The 20,550-nt window shown below is 51.2% G+C and overlaps 1 protein-coding gene across 3 annotated transcripts in view; it reads right to left on the reverse strand.

Annotated features, from left to right (window-relative positions):
• The window catches only part of BACE2 (beta-secretase 2), a 72,283-nt gene that overhangs the window by 20,635 nt on the left and 31,098 nt on the right, over positions 1–20,550 (reverse strand). For all 3 annotated transcript variants that reach the window (XR_008390162.1, XM_037144613.2, XM_053657665.1), the window contains exons 3-8: positions 17,264–17,480; positions 14,064–14,192; positions 12,959–13,093; positions 11,221–11,322; positions 6,760–6,909; positions 1,693–1,861 (exon numbers count right to left, since the gene is read on the reverse strand). Coding sequence is in view for 2 of the 3 variants with exons in the window: in XM_037144613.2 (XP_037000508.1) it covers positions 1,693–1,861; positions 6,760–6,909; positions 11,221–11,322; positions 12,959–13,093; positions 14,064–14,192; positions 17,264–17,480 (902 nt within the window). In the remaining variant the exon portion in view is untranslated. The remainder of the gene's footprint in view (positions 1–1,692; positions 1,862–6,759; positions 6,910–11,220; positions 11,323–12,958; positions 13,094–14,063; positions 14,193–17,263; positions 17,481–20,550) is intronic.

Here is a 20,550-nt window from a genome sequence, read left to right on the forward strand (position 1 = left end):
TCTGCACTGACATTTCACAACGTTGCAAATACGTAAGTGGATTGGGCGATTTTATTTACATAGAATAGGAACCAGCCTAAGATTCCAGGTGTGATTTTCCCTTCCCATATTTCTCTTCCATTCTCCAAACCACTCAACTCTGCAGGAATGAGTGTGCTCAAACCAGAAAACGGAGCGTCACTTACCTATTGTTTCCCGGACTCCCACTTTAAGGCCTGGATGTGGGGAGTAAGGGCTGAAATCTCTCCTTGATTGGCGTTTGCCCTGCACACGACCCCTCCCCTAAGCTCTGGTGGGTGTCCTTTCAGAGTGAAGGTCTGGTCCGTAGGTGAGCATTATTCCTGCCCGGCCTACAACTACCGTATTTTGCTGTATATAATGTGCACCCATGTTTCTGGCCCAAACTTTCAGGAATACAATCTTTTGCTTTAATGTTTTAATTCAATAATTTATGTACTTATATTTAGCTACTTGTTTTTTTGTGTGTCATAAAGGAATTTTATTTTAGCATGTATTTTTGAACATATTATGGTACAAGAAATTTTATGTAACAAACAATTAGAAAACACAAACAGATACAAGGTATTTCAGGTATGATCCATGTTATAGCGTGTATCCTTATTTTTCCCTTAAAAATGTTGGCAAAAGTGCACATTATACATGGCAAAATATGGTATATCTCAGGTTTAAGGCTTTCTTTCACCAAGTTTCTCTTTCCTTCAGGATGTGGTGATCTCCTTTTTCACTATAAACCCTATTTTTTTCCTCTCTGTTTTCTGGGCATCAGCTCTTTTCCCATCTCACGATTGCTTAGTTGTTCTAGCCCTCGGCATGTTAGGGGCACAACTTCAGATTTCCTTCGGTTCCTGACCTTGACCTGTGCACCAGACATTTTCGGTCCTCTGACACCCTCTGGGGACGGGAGGTAAACCTCCCGGTGCACAAAATTTCTCCCCATGTCTCCCTCGTTCCATTCGACTTGCATTTTCCTTGGTAGCTCGACCGTTAGTCAGAAGTACCTAATCCTCCCACCGAACTGTGGGCAGTGGGGACGCTCCCTTCCCAGCTGTCAGGCCTGATGACATTTTCAGGTTCAGGGAGGTGGCCCATCCTGACCACCTTACTGTGCTCTTTGGTTTCTCCGAAGACCTGGCCAAGACTCAAGCCAGGCTTCGCACAGTGACTACGCTCTGCCACCCTTGTGCCACGGCGTCCAAGGAATTCTATCGGAAAACGGGCTCCTCGGTCTCATTTCAAGAACTAGCAAAGACAGGTGTTTGCTTCTTATTTCATAGATTTCTTTGAGGGGAAAGATATATGCAAATTATCTATGAATTTTCTTTTTCACCCTTCCATGCCAAACACTAGCCTTCATTCCCTGGGCTCTTGGAGTATTTTTGTTCCTGGGATGAGGCGCCATCGCAAGTTTAACATGAGAAGGAACGGTGGTGCCAACACCTACCGAGCGTTTGCCACGCACCCTCCCGAGTCCTGTGCCACAGTTGTACATGGGTAATCTCACTTTTTCCGCTCAGCCCGGCATGGCGCATTTTATCAATAAGACTTCAATCACAGATAACGGGCAGGAATGAATTAATTCAACAGCAACTGACTGATCAAGAAGTGCTTCCAAGTGAGTGAACAGACAAGTCCCCCAGTTGCACCTCACTGCCTGAGGCAAGCATCACTTACCCGCGCAGGGGCTGGCCGCAAAGCCCACCCTCTTCCGAGCTCGGTCGAAGACCACGTAGAAGCCCTCCATCACGGTAGCACCGATCACCAGCGCGTTCGAGGAAGGCGAAATGCCGAATCGGTAGCATTCGTAATTCAGGCCAGCCCCCATCATGGGCTGGATGTAAAGCTGTTCATGTAAGAAGAAAGAGGAAAGAAGAAAAAGCGCAAGTCAGGCAACATCACAATTGTCATGGTCACAGTGTGTCCGGGACCCTCCAAGGTGCTATGGGGCGCTACAGAGGAGGAAGAAGACACCAGCCCAGCTATTGAAGAGTTGAGATCATAAGCATGGTGACAAACATTACTGAAAGTGACAGAAATACGCATGCCACCTGTGACTATACACAGTACAACCGTACAAAGACTTCATCCAGCTATCCAACTAAGTCATCCATCCATCTATCCACCCATCCACCCGTCCATCTGTCCAGCCATTCAACCACTCACCCACCAGTTATTTATGGAGCAGTTAACATGGCCAAGGTACTGACTGTCCTTTGTACCAGTAACACAAGGATGAATAACACACAGTTCCTGCCTGGTAGAGTTCCCCATCTATGAGGGAGGCAGGTTCTGTCTCAGTAAGTCCACAACATGGCCACGCCTCGGGCCTCAGAGCACGGGGTCAGTGTCTCCTCCCTTCCATGGAACCCAGAGCAGAGCCTTCCGCTGAGACAGAGCCGGAGTCTGAGCACATCTCCCATCTCCGTCCCACCACCCCAGCCCAGGTCAGCACCGCCCTCTTCTCTCACGGTCCACTACAAAGGTCCGCATCCGGACCCAGGATGCCATCTTTCCAAAGTGACGGTGTCACCCTCTATCTGAGGGGCAGCATGACACTGGTGAGAGGACTTCCTCAGCATGAGAGGGACAAGCCATCGCAGTCAGGAGAGGACATGGAATCACCGGGCCAGAAGCTCTCATGGTGCGAGGACCGCACCCTGCATGGCCGGGCACATTAAATGGACACTGGATGTGACCTTTGAGATCCCCTGGAGGCAGCAGTCTCTGGGGACTCGAGTCAAAACTTAGAACACTCAGGAGCAAATCGACCTCATATCAGTAACAACAATCCCTCTGGTTTCTAGTGGCAAAGTTTCAACAGGTAGACAGTGAAGAGAACAGAGTGGCTTAGGGGGGCATAATGACAAATGTTTGGGAAAAAAACAATGAAGCACCAAATGAGTGAGAAAGACTTTGCCCTAAAGGACAAAAGCAATAAGAAAAACTTGGAGACTCAACGACAGGCGGCCTTGAACCCTGTGGCTGGTGGGAATGTGAGAAGCCGGGATTTTGGAGACAAGTAGTGGTGCATTTGTGTGTTTGTGGGGGGCGGGAGGGAGGGGGCAGGTGGGGAGGTGCCAGGTCTGCAGTTTGATGGGGGAAGGACAGGAGGCCCAGGAGGAAGCTCACTGGGCAGAGCGCGGGTTGTTAGGGTTGGTAAGCACAGGAACAGTGTTTAACGTCAGAACACGGATGGAAACCGGACGTTGTGCTGGAGAAAACGCATGTGATCAAACGGACGCCTGAGGAAGGCTAGTGCCCCTGCACTTGGCATTCAGAGAAGATCAGAGGGAGAGGAGTCTCAAGGCAGAGAAGGAGCAAGGACACAGGGGTGGCTGTACTGGAGTCACCCGCTGCTAGATGTCCAGCAGCCACTATGTTCAGGGAAGTGCCCCAGCAGTTAGAACCCTGCACTGATCGGTTCGCCTGTCCGTAAACCCTTCTTCAAGGCAAAGAATCATTCTTTCTGTTCCTCACTTATATGCTTGGTGCCCGGGCACCTCACATATATGCCAGGCAGATAGGAAGACCTCAATAAATGTGCATAAAATGAATGCATGAGCTAAGCTTTGGTTGGTTTTAAATGAGATATACAACTTCTCATGAAGATCAACTTAAATTAAAGGGGGGATATGCTTAGCTGCCACACAAACACACCCCTCATCTTTGAATGAACTAATTCCATAATGAAACCCAAGCAATTACCAAGTATGATGCAGCTGGGGCTACTGATGCAGACAGAATTCCTGTCTGTCCCTCTGTCCTTTCTGTGTGTCCTGGTCGACTTCCAATAAAAACCCCTGACTGTAAATTTGTAACACATTAGGAAAGGCATCAGTGTTTCTGGATCTCAGAATAAACTGTCTGCCTTAAACCAAAATGAGCACAAAGAGACGAACCAGTGGCATCTTAGATGGAAACTATTTACATGTATAGGGTTACATGGAAAGAAAAAGTCAGAATTTGTCTGTGAGCCGGGGACTGGCTTTTTAACAAGCTAAAGAGGATTCAGCTCGTGCTGAATGAGCTGGTCTGTCACTGGCACCATTTTCCAAACCTGCTGGACGTCTAGCAGCAGGTTTGGAAAATGGTGCCAGTGACAGACCAAGTTTAAGGTCATTGCCTTTGATTCAACTCCTGTCTGCCCCAGCAGTCATTTGCCCAGCTGTGACTGCAGGTGCCTAAAAGGTCCCGGGTAGGGCCCTGGTCTAGTAATTTGGTAATGAGGAGCCCTGTGATTGCCCTAAGTGTTAGGGAAGGGGTCAGGTTTGCAGAGCTGAGGTTTTAGGTGAAACCAGAGCTGTCCCTGAGCTGTGTGTCACCAGCAGAGGGTGCCTGTGAGGTTCTCATCAGGTGATTGGGCACAACCGCCCATCTGTCCTTCCCAACTAGGCAATGGAAAGCAAACGTGGTGATGTCGCATTAAGAATTAATAAATAAAAAACAGTGGGGAACGCTGAACTTCAAAAATCTAAAATGTGAACACGTCAAAGTCAAACAAAAAAGAATCCAGTCTCATAAGTCCGAATAAGACTGGATTCTTATGCGGAGATATGCAAATGGCTGCAATCCTTCTAAAGCCACCTCCTGTGTTCCACACTCACCCAGAGCTGGGTCCTGGAGGCAGCGACAGTCCCCAGTGAACCTTCGGTTTTGATGGCTGTTGGGTGTAAGAGATTTTCCCCCGAACACCTGCTTTCTTCTCCTGCTTCTTAGGAGTCCCTGACTCTGCCCACCGCCCACATGCCATTTATCTGCCAGGACACGTCCACCTTTGTCCTCCAGCCAGGTTTCAACTTTACTCCAAACCACGCTGATGAAATAATGCGCCCGTGTGGCTGGTCGGCAGACCAAAATGCCATCACAAAGAGCACATTACGCGGAAAACATATCATTCTAACTCACTCTGGGCAGTGCCATTCTCCCAGGATACGACCGCCTTCTGAAAATGTCATCGGCGAGGACTGTACTATCATTTCTCCTTTATCATTAGAGCCAGACGCAGAGAGAGCTGAGTGACTTGGTCAGAGTTACAGTGCGAGTCACGTGCAGGGCCGAGACCCTACGTCCAGCCTCTTGCTCTCTGTGTAGGTGCCCTCTGCTGAGCAGTACTTCCATCTGTTCCCCAACAGGAACGCCCCCACCCCCGACATAAAGTTGGAAAGGGAAAAAGGCGGTCTTATCATTTCCTTGTCTCTTCTGAAATCAGTCCTCCTCTCCTACCACCCACTCCCACTCCTTTATCCCAAACCGACTGGATTACAACAGAGATGCCCTGACTCACCCACTTAATCAATCGTTATCGCCTACACTCTACTTTGGGGCAGTTAGGAATGGCCTTTAAAACTTGTGGTTCTCATCTTCAAGGAAATGACTTAATTGAGAAAGAAATACAAGTGTGCGTGTTTTTCCAAAAAACAGAATTCAAAGGAAAAAGACGAGAAGAAAATACACTCAAAGATATGACCCCAGGCCAGACAAGCCGCTTAGAAAACGCGCATCATGAGTTTGAAGGGCAGGCTCACAAACGGGTCATTCTGCTCGGCAGAGATTCAACAGAAGACGGGTTGTGTGAGTCACGTCTCGGGGGGATGGGAAGAATCAGATACACAGATGGAGTGGGACCAGAGGGCATTTCAGGCCAGGGGTGGTGGGGTGGGGTGGTGGAGGGGGGTGGCAGAAGCAGACCGATGAGTGCAGGACCAAGGGTGTGGCGGGCAAGGGCAGCAACTGGAGAGCAAGGGAGGGTCCAGCGTGGAGGTCATCAAAAGCCACGTCAGGGAAAGCGACCGTCAGCATTTGAATGGTGGGGTGGAAAGCTGTGGTTTAGGAAGTTTAGTTTCATCATAAAAACAGAGTGTGGATGTGGGGTGCCTGGAGGGCACTCTGGAGGTTTCTGAAGTGGGGAAGGGGGGATGTGAGTGTCACGAGTGACGAGTGACAGGAGTGACGAGACCCGCAGGAAGGAGAGGAAGAAGGAAGGATGAGGTGAGAACACCTCGAAGGGACAGAGCTGGGTCTACTTAATCAGATACTTGGGATGAAGAGGGAGTCAATGATTTAGTGAATGCTGAAAAAGAAAATGGTGCCTTCATCTCCGAGAATCCACGTTTTTTCTTTACTCATAGGAAAAGAGGAGAGACCTGTACATTGGTGTTGGGGTAGATATTGCAAAAAACACCCTCAATTCTTGACCTCACCCTGTGGCCTCACCCTGTGATAGGAGACCGCAGCTCCTCCCACGGCGGAGGTGGCTTCTACTTCCCCACCCGCGAATCTGGGCTGGCCTTGGCCTCACGTGGGCAGCCCTGTGCGGGAGGTGGTGGCTAGTCCTGGGCCTACATTCAGGAGCCCACGAGTTTCTTCCCCCTCAGAGCCCGGTCACCACCGCAGGAGTCAGCCGCTGGATGGTGAGACAACAGCCTCATCATTCCATTAACTTAGCCGCCAGGTATGCGAGGGTCGGACCACCCTGGACTGAGGCCAGCCCAGACCCAGCCAACCACAGGCAACCAAGCCCGAGAGATCAGCAGACCTGCCCAAGGTCAGGGTCAGGAGCAGGAATGAATGCTCACTGATGAAAGCGGCTGGTCTCGCGGTTGTTTGTCCTGCAGCGCCACCGTATACACCTCCTCGCGGATGTGAACGCAAACGTGATATCGAGATGCCCCCATTACGCACGAATCGCTTTCCTTCTGTGGGTTACGCGTTAGAGAGAGAGGCACCAGCCCACGCTCCTACCTGAGGCAGGATAGTGATGCGGAAGGATCTGCTGGAGTTCTCGGCTCTCAGGTAGATGGAGATTTTAGGGAAGTAAGACCAAGGTGTGTCGGAATTCGTCCAGCATGCCAGTTGGGATCCGGTCCAGAAACCGTCAGAGAACTTTGGAATCTAGACAAAACAGGATCACGAGAGAAACGGCGCGTCCAGCACGTCAACAGGAAATAGCTCCCGGCTCTCCCTGTCGCCCCGCCAGATGCCCACAGGGATAAACAATGTCTAATTTGGACCGAGCGATGGAGACATCAGTCCTCTAGGAGCAGCGATGGCAAAGTAGCAATGATTAAAATTCCTGAGGCCTGTGGAGCGCTTGCTAGCATTAGGCACCATTATAAGCACTTTGCAGCAATGACTTTAATCCTCATACACTGCCATCAGTGTGGTAACACTGTCCCTTCTACTTTACAGATGAGGAGACCAAAGCACAGAGAGGTGCAGTGACTTGCCTAAGATAACACAGTAGTTGGCAATGACCCCTTAAAAGAGAGACCAGATCCTCAATGTGGCCCTCGAGGACCTTTCCAGCATCACCTCTCCTTTGAATTCCCTGTGCCCAGTGAGCTTCCTCCTGGTGCAGAGCCCTCTGTGGGCCCTCCACTCTTCTGGAACTTCTTTCTCCTCCTCCAGATAGATCGAAGCTCAGCAGATGCCTCATCCAGGAAGCCCTCCCTGACTCCCCCACATAATACTCGATTCCACTGGGTGTCCCCTTCCTGTAGCAGTTAGTTTGACATTTGTTGTCATTGGCTAACTCCTGTTTTCTACTCTAGGATTTGAGTCCTCTAAGGACGGAGGCCTGCTGTCCCCATCCCCTTGGGGTCCTAACACCCAGCCTGTCCGAGAGACTCAGGAAAGATTTGCGGGAAATATGAATGTGTGGGAACAGAGGATGTCCATCTGTGCCTCTCACCAGGGGACTGGAAGGGCGATGGCACCCACGCACGCCCACCACTTGTTGAATCTGTGGGTTAATTACACATTCCAGCCACGCCATCTCGCCAGGACCCGTGCAGGCGCCAGGCGGGCTGGCCCCGTGCCTGCCAGCTCCAAGAGGGAGGGCCGTGCTGGAGGCGCCCCTTCCAGCACAGAGCCCTGCTGGGCGACCTTGACTGCTGGAGCAGTCAGGTGGGGGCGGAGCTGGGAGATATCAACAGGGAGGAAGGGAGGTGTTTGTCCAGGGAGTGTCCCTGGGGTAGAGACACCTGAGCTGAGTTGAGGGGCAGGTGGGTGTTAGTGAGGAATGGCGGGGGAGGGAGGGCACAGCAGGGGACCCGCCCCGCTGGATGACACAGATGAGGGCCATGGGGGCTGGTGCCGAAGACAGGAAGGAGCCGGGCACCGGCTGGGAGAGAACTGGGGCGCGTGGTGCACATATCACACATCGTTCATCAGAGACCCGAACTCTGCGGCACACCGGGTATGGCTGAGGCATCCAAGTAGGATGTGGTTAGGTCACTTGTTTTCCGAGTCCAAACTCCAGGGGCGGGCCTGGGCGAGACAGCTGAATTCCAGGGTCCAGAAGGGAGGGTGAGAAGCAGCCATGTGGCTGTGGATGGGATGGTTTAGGAGAAAATAAGAGGAGAGGGGCCTAGGTCCCACCCAAAAACACGGGTCAGCCAAAGAGACCCTGGCCCCCAAGAGGGGTCCAGGGAAGGGAAGAGGGCTGGGGGACAGGGAACATGTGAAGGAAGCTGAGGCGGGTGAGCCAGGATGCCGCGGAGATCGCTGGGGCGAGGACTGAGGACGCCTGCTGTCAGGGGCTGAACCTGGGGTGTCGGGTGCTACGCACCCTCCCTCCCTCTGGGGAGACACAGGGGGAAAACAGCCTGCGGGCTCTTCACCCTCTGAAGGCTGTCCCTTGGGACTCCTCGCGAGCGATCTGTAACATTTCTAATGCTGGCGTTAATATAGTTTCTCCTTTTATAAAAGGGAAGCCGATTTGAAAGGTGCATCCTAGGGACGAGCCTCTCGCCAGATGGGTTGAAGAGGGGTGGGCAGTGGGCGTTTTTCTGGAGAGGTGGCCTGGCCTGCGGCCGGAGACCCAGAGTCAGCGCTGGAGCAGGTCCGGCCACGGATGAAGATGACACTCAGTGAGGCCAAGGGACTCTGGGGCACAGATCAGACCTGGATGGGGGTCATTGGCCTCCAAAGGGGCCTGGAGAGCCTCCAGGGGCCAAGCCACGCAGGGGACAGTTGTGACCTCAGGTCACAGAGCGTTAATGTCAGAAGTCGCCGTAAATCAGGGGCGATCCTGCTTCTGCATTTCAGTGCAGGAAGCACAGGGCCTGAGCCGCACGGGCGCCGCTGTGGGCAGGAAGAGAAAAACCCCTGCGGAGCCCATGTCCAAGTCCAGACCTGCGAGCCATCCTGCGCTGAAATCCCACCTCCACAGTCCAGTGCCAGGAGCCAGAGCCCAACACCTGCACTGTTTTTCTTCTCTGAAGCCAGCCCTGTGCTCAACCAGGAGGAAAGCCCAATGCCAGAGTGGCTTCGATGGGGCCGCAGACGGAAGGAACAAACACTGCTTTGTGCAGAAGGGACAGAGGCACCGAGAGCCCCGTTGAGCTCTCCCTGCCCAAGGCAAACAGCCTCCAGCTTTCTCCTTCCTGATGCAGACACCAAGACCACGGGATCCCTTTTGACCAGGCACACGCATTTTGGAATTTCCTTCCTTCCACCTTGTGGTGTTCTTACAAAGCCACTCACTGTCGAACACGTGGTACGATGGCCTCAGGGATGCCAGTGCCTGTCAGCCACGGGCCAGTGTCCTCACCGCCTGAGAAGGGCTCCATGAGGCTTGTGATAGTCACGTCCGGCGCTTCAAGCCTTTCCGTGGCACGGCGGTTAAAGCATGTGCAGCTCAGAACATTCCGTGGGAAGATGCCCGTGTTCACTCCGCTGAGGACATCTTCACTGTAGAGGAGAGCCAGCACCTTGCTCCGCATGTCCCGTGCGGTCTGGTGTGCAGCTGGCCTGCTAAATTGAAGGCTCTCACAACTTTAAAGCCGGTTTTTTTTTCTGGTTCAGCAGATACTAGGCTGCTCTGGGCTGCTGCCTTGAAGACCCTTCAGTTCCAAGCACTTTGTGCTTGTTCCAATTTATTTCCCCGTTGCCTGCTGCTCTTCCCACGGCAGATGGAGACTTTCGACATTTTGGTCCAGGACAACCACAGGCCCTCTCTCTCTTCCCCGTCCCCCCCCCCCACTGTCACCTGGTTTCAACTGCTCCACATTCTCTTATCAATTTTTCTTTGAACTCAGCCATCCCAATGGAAGAGTGAAACCATCAGCCCAAGTCACTACAGGAAACTCCCCTTTTTTGGTGACTTTGCAAGGGTGGCCTCGTGTGAAGAGATGCTTAGAAAACTCCCAAGGAGCTGAGGGAAATGTCTACCGTGCATTCAAACAGTCGCAGCACTGAGCTTTGCACACGAGGTAGAAGCTTCTCTCTACGGAGCACGGGCTGCGCCAGGCACTTGACCCCACCCCTCAGAACGGCCCTGCTGAGATGTAGAGGCCCTTGGAGGGCAGAGACCCTTCCCCAGGCCCCCTGCTAACACGTGCCAGACTCATGCGGTTCCATCTGACCCCCAAAGCTGTGCTCTTCCCCATCGGTGCCATTTGGTCCCCTCTGCTGCTCTGAACTGGAAAGCTGGGGTCACAGTGGGAATACCATCAGCCAGGTCCCCAAAAGGCATACTGTCCTTGCCCGTGATTTCATTGGATTACTGGGTGACCCATAATCCAATTAGTGTATTTAGTGTATGGTGTGACCATACACTAACTGTTATATGGGCCGATTGGTCCTTGTTTCCTGTGAGTCGCATCCTTTCACAGGATTAAAATCCCCACACAGCTTGAATGAAGGCCGGAAAGCAGTACGATCTTCAGTTTATTTCTTTAGGGTTTTTTAAAAGATTTATTTATTTATCTTTAGAAGGGAAGGGAAGGAGAGAAACATCAATGTGTGGTTGCCTCTCCTACATCCCCTGCTGGGAACTGGCCTGCAACCCAGGCATGTGCCCTAACTGGGAATCGAACCACAATGGTCTGGTTCACAGGCCTGCACTCAATCCACTGAGCTACACCAGCCAGGGCTATTTCTTTAGTTTTAAAGGCTACAAACATATTTCTGGTTTACTATTTCCTTTCAGGTGCTATATTACCAAGTGTTTATTTTCTTAGATTAAAAAAATGTGTTGCACCAACTACACTATTATTTGATCCAAGTCCTCCCAGATTAAAACAAAATAATTTTTTGCTGGTTAACATCAAAGAATAAGACTGTGAACTTCATAAGTAATAGTTAAAAAAACAAACAACCCTTCAGAATCCTCAGATGAGGCACCAAGGGCACGGTGACATTGCCCCGCGCGGTCATGACCTGGGCTCCCCGAGGTTCCTCGGCATCCCGAGAACTCACCAGAGACATGCGGGCCACGGCTTCCACCACCGCACTGAACACCTTCTGGGGCAGGCGCAGCAGCGTGGTGCCGCTGTCCACGATGGCCTTGTCTGCATTGTACTGGAAGAGGGGCGGGGGAAGGCGCGTGAGCGACATGGATGCTGTGGCGCCAGCCCCTGTCCCCACGCATCCGCTTGCTGTGCGGACATTCGGGCAGCCCCGGGACCTCCTCGGGGGCTACGACTAATCTTGAAACCAAGGATCTCTTAGGCCAACGTTCTTACTTCACGGACAAAGAAACTGAGGGCAGGGAAGTGACGTGACCGAATTCAACAGCCCTCCTCATGCAGAGCTGGTTTCTTATGCAGAGGTGCCCAAGCTCCCCTGTCAAAGAGGGAGTTCCATGGGCAAAGAGGGGAGACCCACTTGTCTTCAGGGGTTCCAACGACACACTCAATGCCATTGTCACAGATCACACAAAGTCAACTCTCTATCACGCTGCCAGTGGGAAAGGAGAACCAGAGCTGCAGTCAGTACGAGAATCACACACACACACACACACATACACACGTGCGCACGTGCACACATGCACACACACAGTTTGTATCTTGTTTCAGGCCCTTTGAGTCCGCCACTGGATTTCTTAATGGCAAATACTTGCCTCTTGACCATGAACTCAGATCTGTGGACTTGGCACTATAGCAGTGGAACGGACTGTCCTTTGTCGAGTGTTTGTGGGTCTCTCAGAGGCACCTGTGTGCGTGGGCCTTTGGGGTGCACTGAGAAGGTACGTGTGAAAGGGAGGGATGACAAGGCGGGGGGTGTGAGGTAGGAATACAGGGTCTGGCACAAATAACACCACTGTTTTATTCCAAAGCCATAAGCGTGCAATTCTGTAACACAACAATATCACACTCAAGCACACCATATGACAGTTTAGGTGAAATGTTCAAACTAAAACGGTAAGCTGTTACACCCAGATTATTACCCTACCAACCACACTCAGGCAGGTGCTACTTCTGCCAGACCCTGTAGAATGAAAGGCTAGTACTTTTCCTAAACCGTTCTGAATGTTGTAGCAAATGGAGACTCCCTCAGGACCTCACGATCACAATGGCACCTTGTGCCACAGAGAAGCCGAACTGCAGGGAGAGGATGGGAACAGGTTCAAGAGGCCTGGTCTCACAGCTCCGCACACCTGCCTCCTTTTAGCACGGCACCGTACGTATCCTGGGAGTGTGACTTTTCTTCCAGTGAGAATTAGATCCTGTTTGGAGGTGGGGGTGGTGGTGGCTCTGAATGAAAGATAAAGCTGATGACTTATTTTTTGGCTTCATTTGGCTTATTTTTAGTCCCCTCACACTGGTGAAAACTTAGATAATAATGTATTCTCTTCGACAGAGTTCAGGGGCCATCAGGCCAAGACGGATGCAAAAGGTGTAGCTCTAGGCACCTCTGATTCACCGTCTGATGCTAATTTTCCCCTTAAGCCAAGTGGTGGTAAGAAAACTTTTTTTTTAGAAAGGGGTCATTGATTTCAACCTGTCATACCAAAACGCTCTGTAACTTTTAATGTCATGAATCTTTGATGTATCTTGTAATGTGACGAATGCACCTTCTGATTTCATGGTCAGGCCCCAGCTGTAATATGCAGGTGACTTGGGCACACACAGGTGGGCACACACAGACAGGCAGACACATGCAGACAGGTGGGCACGCACACAGAGGCAGGCACAAAGAGTGCCAGTGTGGGTACCTCTCTGCAGTCCAGATTAAGGCTCTGGCCTCCGATTTCCAGTTTCAGAATTTCTATCTGATAGTACCACTCCTCCTTAATCGGGGTATACCAGATGTCTCCTTTGTACAAACTCGGTTCAATCCCACCCAGGACCTGGGGAGAAAAGGAGTCACAGGGATAAGAAGGAAAAGACACAGGCATGTAACATGTTACACAGAGCAGCATGCACTTGCCAGGTGAGCCTTCATCAGAATCCGCACTTGCACTTCAGTCTGATGCTACCAAACAAATACATGTGCTTGCAAATTAAACAGGGAACGTCTGGGGGCCCCGTATCCAAAGGTCAAGCGAGTTCTGCCCCAGTCTAACCAAGATGCTTTGCCAGTTTTGCTACTTCAAGGAAGCACACATGTCTCCAGCTTTACAATGTGGAGATTTTGCCCCCAGAGACACGCAGTAAAACTGCTAACCACGCAGACTGACAATCACTCAGCTCCTCAGAAGACAGAGGGTGACCTCCTGCCCCACACATTTGCATGGGAAACAGAACGAAATGGAGCTCCTCAAGCCACACTTCATTTTGCAGAACTATGAAACCCTGCTCCTCCACTCCTCAGCTCCCCTCTCCCCCAAAAAGGGGGCAGAGGGGTGTTGAGAACAGAGGTGCAGCTAGCAAGGGAGGCCCCTCTTGTGCATTCTCCTGTCACCTCCTACTTTAGACATCTGGGTGCTGGGTCCATTAAGGGGACACTCGAGGCTGATGGCCTTGAATGCTTCTGTTTCATTAACACACACTTTTGCTGTGTGTGTTATACAAGTGTCCCCATCTCCCCAAACTTATGAAATCATAGTTGACCCTTTGCTTCCCCTCCCCAGAGACAGGCCCACCTGCTACACCCCCCACGATTACTTTCTTGCCCCTCCCCCACCTGTCAAAGACAGTTACCTTTCAAAGGGAATTTTTAAAAAGCTTTAGTGGAATTTGGGGGAAGCAACGAGAATCATCTTTGGCATGGCAGGCAGATTAGGAAAGATGAAAATATTTCTATCAGCATCTTTAAACAGAGAAAAAGAGCCCCAATGATGTGTGAGTGTCGCCTCTTTGAGACTAAGAGATACCCACAAGACTACCTCCGTTGGTACCGGCGCCGGTTCCCGGCCACCCCGCCCCGCACATCTGCATGGAGAACACGTTGGGGATCTTTGCTTGAGCGACGAGGGAATCGAAGAACGTCTCCAGAGAGCTTGACGGCTGTAGGGGGACAAGAAGGGACAGTGCTTCATGACTCACAGTCTACGTGGGGACGACCCAGCGCAGACACCTGATACTTAGTTTTTTCATCGCTAGACAATGAGGCTTATGATGAAGTACCTTCCACGATAATTCAGAAACCCCAGCAGGACTTCCTACGACATGGTAGGTTTCCTTTTGCGAAGGCTGTGCGGTGAAAATGAGAGCACTTCCGGAAGCTATCGGGATGCTGTCACGTTATTCATTACAACAGCCCCGGGCGGCCGGCGTGGGGGGAGGTGGAAGTGGCCGCCCGAGGCAGGTGGCGGGTCCTAATCGCAGACAGCTCGGGGTAAGGAGAGAACAGGGCCTCCCGGAGCGGGAGTTTGTATTGACCTTTTTCGGCCACAGTTGTGTAAATGGTGCCCAGCCCAGGGGACAGTCCATCCCAGATCCCAGACAATGTCACATGGTTTAGCTGGGCCAGCTGCCTACTGAACTCCGGGGAGCAGGGACTCGCAGGAGAGACAACACTAGCCTCCCCGAGTTGAAAAGCTGCATTATTTCCCATTGCCATAAGGGACTCTGTGTCTTCCTTACATGTAGCCACGCATTGGAGGACGCCCCCATTTCTCCAGGACTCAAAAGAAAGAGAGACGGTCTACAGACGGCTCTGAGTTGGGGGTGGACCACAGGTACCGGAGGTCATAAGGGAAGGTCATTGACTTATGTTTGGATGTTGGCTTCGACAACTGGGAGATACAAGAGTTAATGCCCACGAGCGTTGTTAGTTCTTGGAGAAAACTTAACTGCAGTAGTGTGGAGACTAGAAGCACATTCAAACACCCGGGGTGAACAGAAGACATGGGCATTTATTATCTACACCACGGTAAAATTGTTAGCTATAATTCTGGAGGCAGCAAGAAGGATAGAGCCCCATTATCTAAAAGATAGAAATCTTCCCATTTGACGAGTTCATTTGCACTCTTTCCCACTCGGCCCCTGTGGATCTGGAGGAATTTGGCACAGTCTCGGTGGGTAACCTTTGTCTCGGCCCTTTGTGTTTGGGCCCCTGAGGGAGACGCCGGTGTCTCTTGCATGGGTGGGGCCGGGTGCTGACCCCTCTGCGGCTCTTCTGTTGTCCTTCTCTGGCCCCAAACTGAATCCTGGCTCCGCCACCTGCCAACCCTGTGACTTGTCCCTTTGTTTCCTTATCTGCAAAATGGGGACCGCATCAGGCTCTCAGAGCCGCTCTGGGGCTTAAATGGGTCAGTGTCACACAAAGGGCTCGGCGCGGTGCCTGGCCTGCTACTACCCTGTCAAGTCATTCTGTGGTAGGACTGTGCCCAGGATACTGCACGGGTTTCAAAGCGCACCTTCCGTGACCAGGAGACCCTGACTCAGAGGTGTGTGGTCAGAGCCAGGTATCTGCCGTGGGGGAGATCTGTGGGGGGCCCTGACACACACGCCTGGTGGGCGGCATCTGGGATCGACTGGGGACTGCCACACACTATGGCCGCCACCCCCTGCTCACTCAGCCTACTTCAGAAACGCCTCTGGACCATGACCCTGACAGCCCTGCCCGCCCCGTGGCCAGCCCTGCTTCCTACACAGCCTGTGGCTGTCTCCTGAACGCCCAGATGTGGAGCCGCTTGCTGGTGATCTTGGAATTCCACAGACAAAAGATGAAAGGTCGTGTGGGGAGTCTGGACAGGCCCCTCCAAAGTCCCAAGTAGTTTATTCCCAAGGGGACCTTTACATATGATTAATTACAGATGCTTCCTCTACCATCTTCCAAATGGTCAGCATAAAAACAGACATACTCACAACTCTGATTTTCAAAGTCATAGGAAGATAACATATTTTGCCCAAGGTCACATTGTCAGTGAAAATGTACTAAGGAGTTGAGTTATTACCAGTTTTGAGTGTCACATTAAACTCAGCCGATGGTATTGAGAAAAGAGGGGGCTCCGGGACCAGCCCAGGCCCCGCAGACATAGAGGGACACGACCCAGGAGCTCTGGTGGCCCTGGGTAAGGGGCAGACCCCTGGCCCTCGGTGTGCATGGTTTACGAGCGGGGTTAACTCAGCCTACGGAGTCTGCCTCGTACAGACATCTGATGTCCTCCACCTTGAGAAGTCACAGAACTGGGGAACCCCTGCTAGCTGCCCCCCACCACTCCCTGCCTTACCTGGACCACACCATTTGCTAGGGAACTTGAGCTGAAACAAAAGTTCTAAGGAGGAGAGAAAACAAGCTTTCCCTTGGGGCTCCGCACGGACCAGTGAGGCTCTCTTGTTACCAGGTTGCTGCTCCTCCAACCGGCTTGTTTTTGGTTTCCCACCCGGCTCTGGCTCAACGCGTGACCCCGAGCAACACGGTGTGGTGCCCGATCACAGGCAGGAGGGGTGGCCTCCTTCTGCTTCGCTCAGGTGTCCTGCCTGGAGGTGCCCCCAGTGTCTCACCTGCCTGCCTCTGGCCACCCTTCTGGGTGGAAATTCCCCAGGCTTTGGCAAGCCAGCCTCCCTCCTTCACACTGGCATGGCTTCCCTTGGGTGGGCCCGGTAAAAATATTAGAGACCGTTCAGTTCTGCCTTTCCCTGTTTTGTGAAGGTTTCAGACTTCCTCCTGGGCACATTACTGAGGCTCTCTCAGCCTGCCAGGGCCACCTCTCCCTCCAAGGTCCCAGTGTCTCCCATGGGCTCCATCTTCATGCAAGTGCATGGATTGAATACAAGTGTTTTGTTTTAATCCTACACTAATCAAAACTCCTAGACAAAACCACAATCAAAGTGATTCAGATTTTATTAGTACAATATTTTTGAGCTATACAAGTAAAATAGATAAAAACAAAGGCAAAAAAAGGAATGATACTCGTATATCCTGCAAGAAGGTTCAAAGAATCGTGCCATGGACCTTTAATTTAAAAACGCTTTGAAATTTCATTCACGGTGTGACCAGGGCTCTGTTTCAACCCCGTGCTTCTAAGTGACCACCTCCGACAGCCTGGACCATGCATCGCCCCTGTACTGACGGGGTTTCAGAGTCTCCTCGCTCCACTCAATTCACTGAGAAGCCGGATCCCTCTTACCTTGGCCAGGGCAGCGTAAGCCAGTCCGAGGATCCCATTCCACTTGATCCCAGGCAGAAAGAAATTGTCTGACTCGAAGATGGTGGCGATGTTGACGAGGACAGAACTGTTGAAGCCTTTTGGGATGGTGACCAGGTCCTCCCCGACCAGGCCGGTCCAGCTCCCTTGCGTGTACTTCACGGTGACATCAAAGCCCTTGGGACGGTATGTGCTGGACCTGCAGGAAGAAGAGAAAGCATCGCGTTGGGTCTGGGTGTCCCTGTCTCAGGAGATTGTCCAGCGACCACCGTCCTAAAGACAGACTCAATGGGAAGTGGTTTCTAGTGGCATTTCATTGACAAAGCTACACTTCCCACCAAAACATAATCACTGCTGTTCTGGTGACAGTGCTTCTGTGGCCGGTGTCAGGAAATACTGGGGTTAACAAGTGGCCCCTGCGTCTGACGATTCTCTGTGCACCAGACAACCAGAGGTCAGGTGCTTTATTTAACCGTGTTAGCCTGTGAAGGCACCACCGAATTCCGGCACCTGCCTGGCTATGTGGGGACCCTGCATCACTGCTTTGTGACACAGGGGAGGGGCTGGTAGCCTAGAACGAGGCACCGCCAGCTTGTGCCAGAAGTGGTCTAGGGTTCATTCAGGTTGATACAAACAACCAGTGTAATGAATAAAGATGGAGCCATGCCCGGCAATGCCTTGGGCCTTCCTCCTCAGGCCCCACTCGACCTCCTGGTCTCATGGGCCCCATTCAAGGCTCTCCTCCAATGCCCCAAAGTTGATTAGACTCACAGCTAAATGTGGGGATGAAGCAAATGGCACGCTTTGACACAAATCACCGTGACACCCTCTACAGCCCCATGTGCAGGGAGCCCTCAGGGTGGGAGCTCCTGCAACACAATAAGGGAGCAAGAGAAGAGGACAGACAGGGCCAGGGAAACAGAGGCAGGCGGCGGGCGAGTGGACACGTGAGATTCCGGACAGCGAGGAGAGCCGTCCTGGGAGCAGAGCGGGTGGGGAGGGCAGGTTGGCTGTGCATAGTCAGGAGCCCAAGGAAGGTCCCTGGGCAGAAACCTGGGCACCGCAGCACATGCCTGCAAAGAGAACGATCAGATTCCTAAGAGAAAGGGCAAATCACCAGACGGGCCGTTCTAGTGTTCTTGTTGGCTTGCATTTTTCACGTCACTCTGTTTTAATAGTGAGTCTCTAAACAGTGATGTTAACAAGGCCTTTAGTTCCATGAACAAGTGCAGCTTCTTTGGAAATTTAGTCAGAGACAACAAGAACCTCTTTTTTTGGTACAGCTGAGAAGTTGTAAAATGATGCTGCTTAGCCCTGACTGGTGTGGCTCAGTGGACAGAGTACTGGCTTGTGAATCAAAAGGTTGCCAGTTCGATTCCCAGTCAGGGCACATGGGCACAGGGATCTGTGGGGTTGTGGGTCAGGTCCCCGGTTGAGGGTGTGCGAGAGGCAACCGATAGATGTCTCTCTTCCATGTCAGTGTTTCTTCCCTGTCTTTCTCCTTCCCTCCCCCCTTTCTAAAAATAAATAAAATCTTTAAAAAGAAATGAAGGTCTTTAATTCAGTAAACGGCACTTCTGAGAATCTGATCTTTAGCAAACGCCCAGGAAGCAGACAGAGGTTTATGTACAAAGACAGACGTTATGTTTTATTGATCATGGCAAATAGTTAGAAACCACCTCAATGCCCAGTGAAAAGGAAATGGTTTAGTAAATCATCGTATGTCATATGATTAACTATGACACAGCTCTAAAAAACAGTATCTACTAAGAGATTTTCAATGATGTAAAAAACTTAACGTAACAAATTATATATGTGGTGGAATCTTCTTTGAGACCATTAATTATACTCAGATATCAACAGGGGCCACCCCTGCGCTGCACGGTGAGCTTTCTGGGGGGACACGCTCCCTCTTGTGGCTGGGCCCTTCCGCATTTTCTGCACATACGACTTTTTTAATTAGGGGGGAAATTATTTTTAAAATGTCCGGCAGACAAACTTTGGAGAACTTTTATTCATTCTGACTTCACACTGAAATATGAAATGTGAAGAATGTGTAGCTTTAACATTTGCCGTGGTGGCTCACACACCTTACAGTGAGAGCAGCATGGAGTGAACGTTTTGGGGGCGCATCTCCAGACGAGGGCCGGCACACACGGAAAGGTGAGGGTGGGCGGGCGCTGGGACCCTCCGGAAGTGACACAGGTAATGTGCAGAGTCTGCTCACGGACAGGCGGGCCCCGAGGGGTTGATCGGTTTAGTGCTGGTTCTGGTGTGCTTGGCAGACAGCCAGGGCTGCACTCGTTTATGCCCAATATTAACACAGAAAATGATTCATTCCCTTTTGACAATTTGGGGTCATTGCTGGAATTCAAAAATACACTCTTGTTAGCAAAAGATGCTAGTTATTTTGAAATGCTTAGAGAATGCGATCTAGCACAGGGTCCACGCCCTTTTTCTGTAAAGAGCCAGAAAATAAATGTTCCAGCTTTTGTGGGTCACATGACTTCTGTTACAAATGTTACCACTCTCAGCTCTGCAAGGACAATGAGCAAGCAGCTTCTGACAATACATAAGCAAATGTGCCCGGCTGTGTTCCAATAAAACTTTATTTACAAAATAGACAGCAGGTCTGATGTAGCCTGTGGGCCCTCGTTTGCCAACTCTTTATCTTGAAGACTAGTTATCCCCCCCAAACAGCAGAAAGCACCATGACTTTCTTTTGAGAAGTTGTTTTATTGTTAGCATATCCGGGCTACCAAACACATTAGAAGCTGCTAGTGTTAACGATAAGAGATTGAACACCTACGGAGCATGTCTTCTGCAGTGTCTGACCAGGATGCTATTCCACTCTCAGGGGGAATGTTCTGGATAGTTGGTTGCCATTTGCAGAGAGATGAGGGGCAGCTGGAGTGACGTTGCTCAGGTCCAGCTACCAGTTCAACCACCTACCAGCTCCGTGACTGCGGGCCAAGTTATTTAACCTCTCCGTGCCTCAGTTTCCTCAACTGAAAAATGGGGGCTAATGGAGCACCACACCTGGTGGGGTTAATTCTGAGGATTAAAAGAGTTACTATCGCAAAGCCCTCAGAACAAAGCCCTGCAACACAGCAGACAGGCACACAACAAAAACAGCTGCTGTTAACGCAATGACCTGATCACTTACTACCCTTATTCAATTCCTGAACTACTAAAAAAATGTAAGTTTTTTCCCTAGAAAACACTTCTCTAGTGTTCCTCTTACTGAGTATCAAAACGGTCTCATTCCG

Source organism: Artibeus jamaicensis, unplaced genomic scaffold (genome assembly GCF_021234435.1).
Source record: "Artibeus jamaicensis isolate MK-2021 breed Jamaican fruit bat unplaced genomic scaffold, CSHL_Jam_final scaffold_474, whole genome shotgun sequence".
In the NCBI taxonomy this organism is placed as follows: Eukaryota; Metazoa; Chordata; class Mammalia; order Chiroptera; family Phyllostomidae; genus Artibeus; species Artibeus jamaicensis.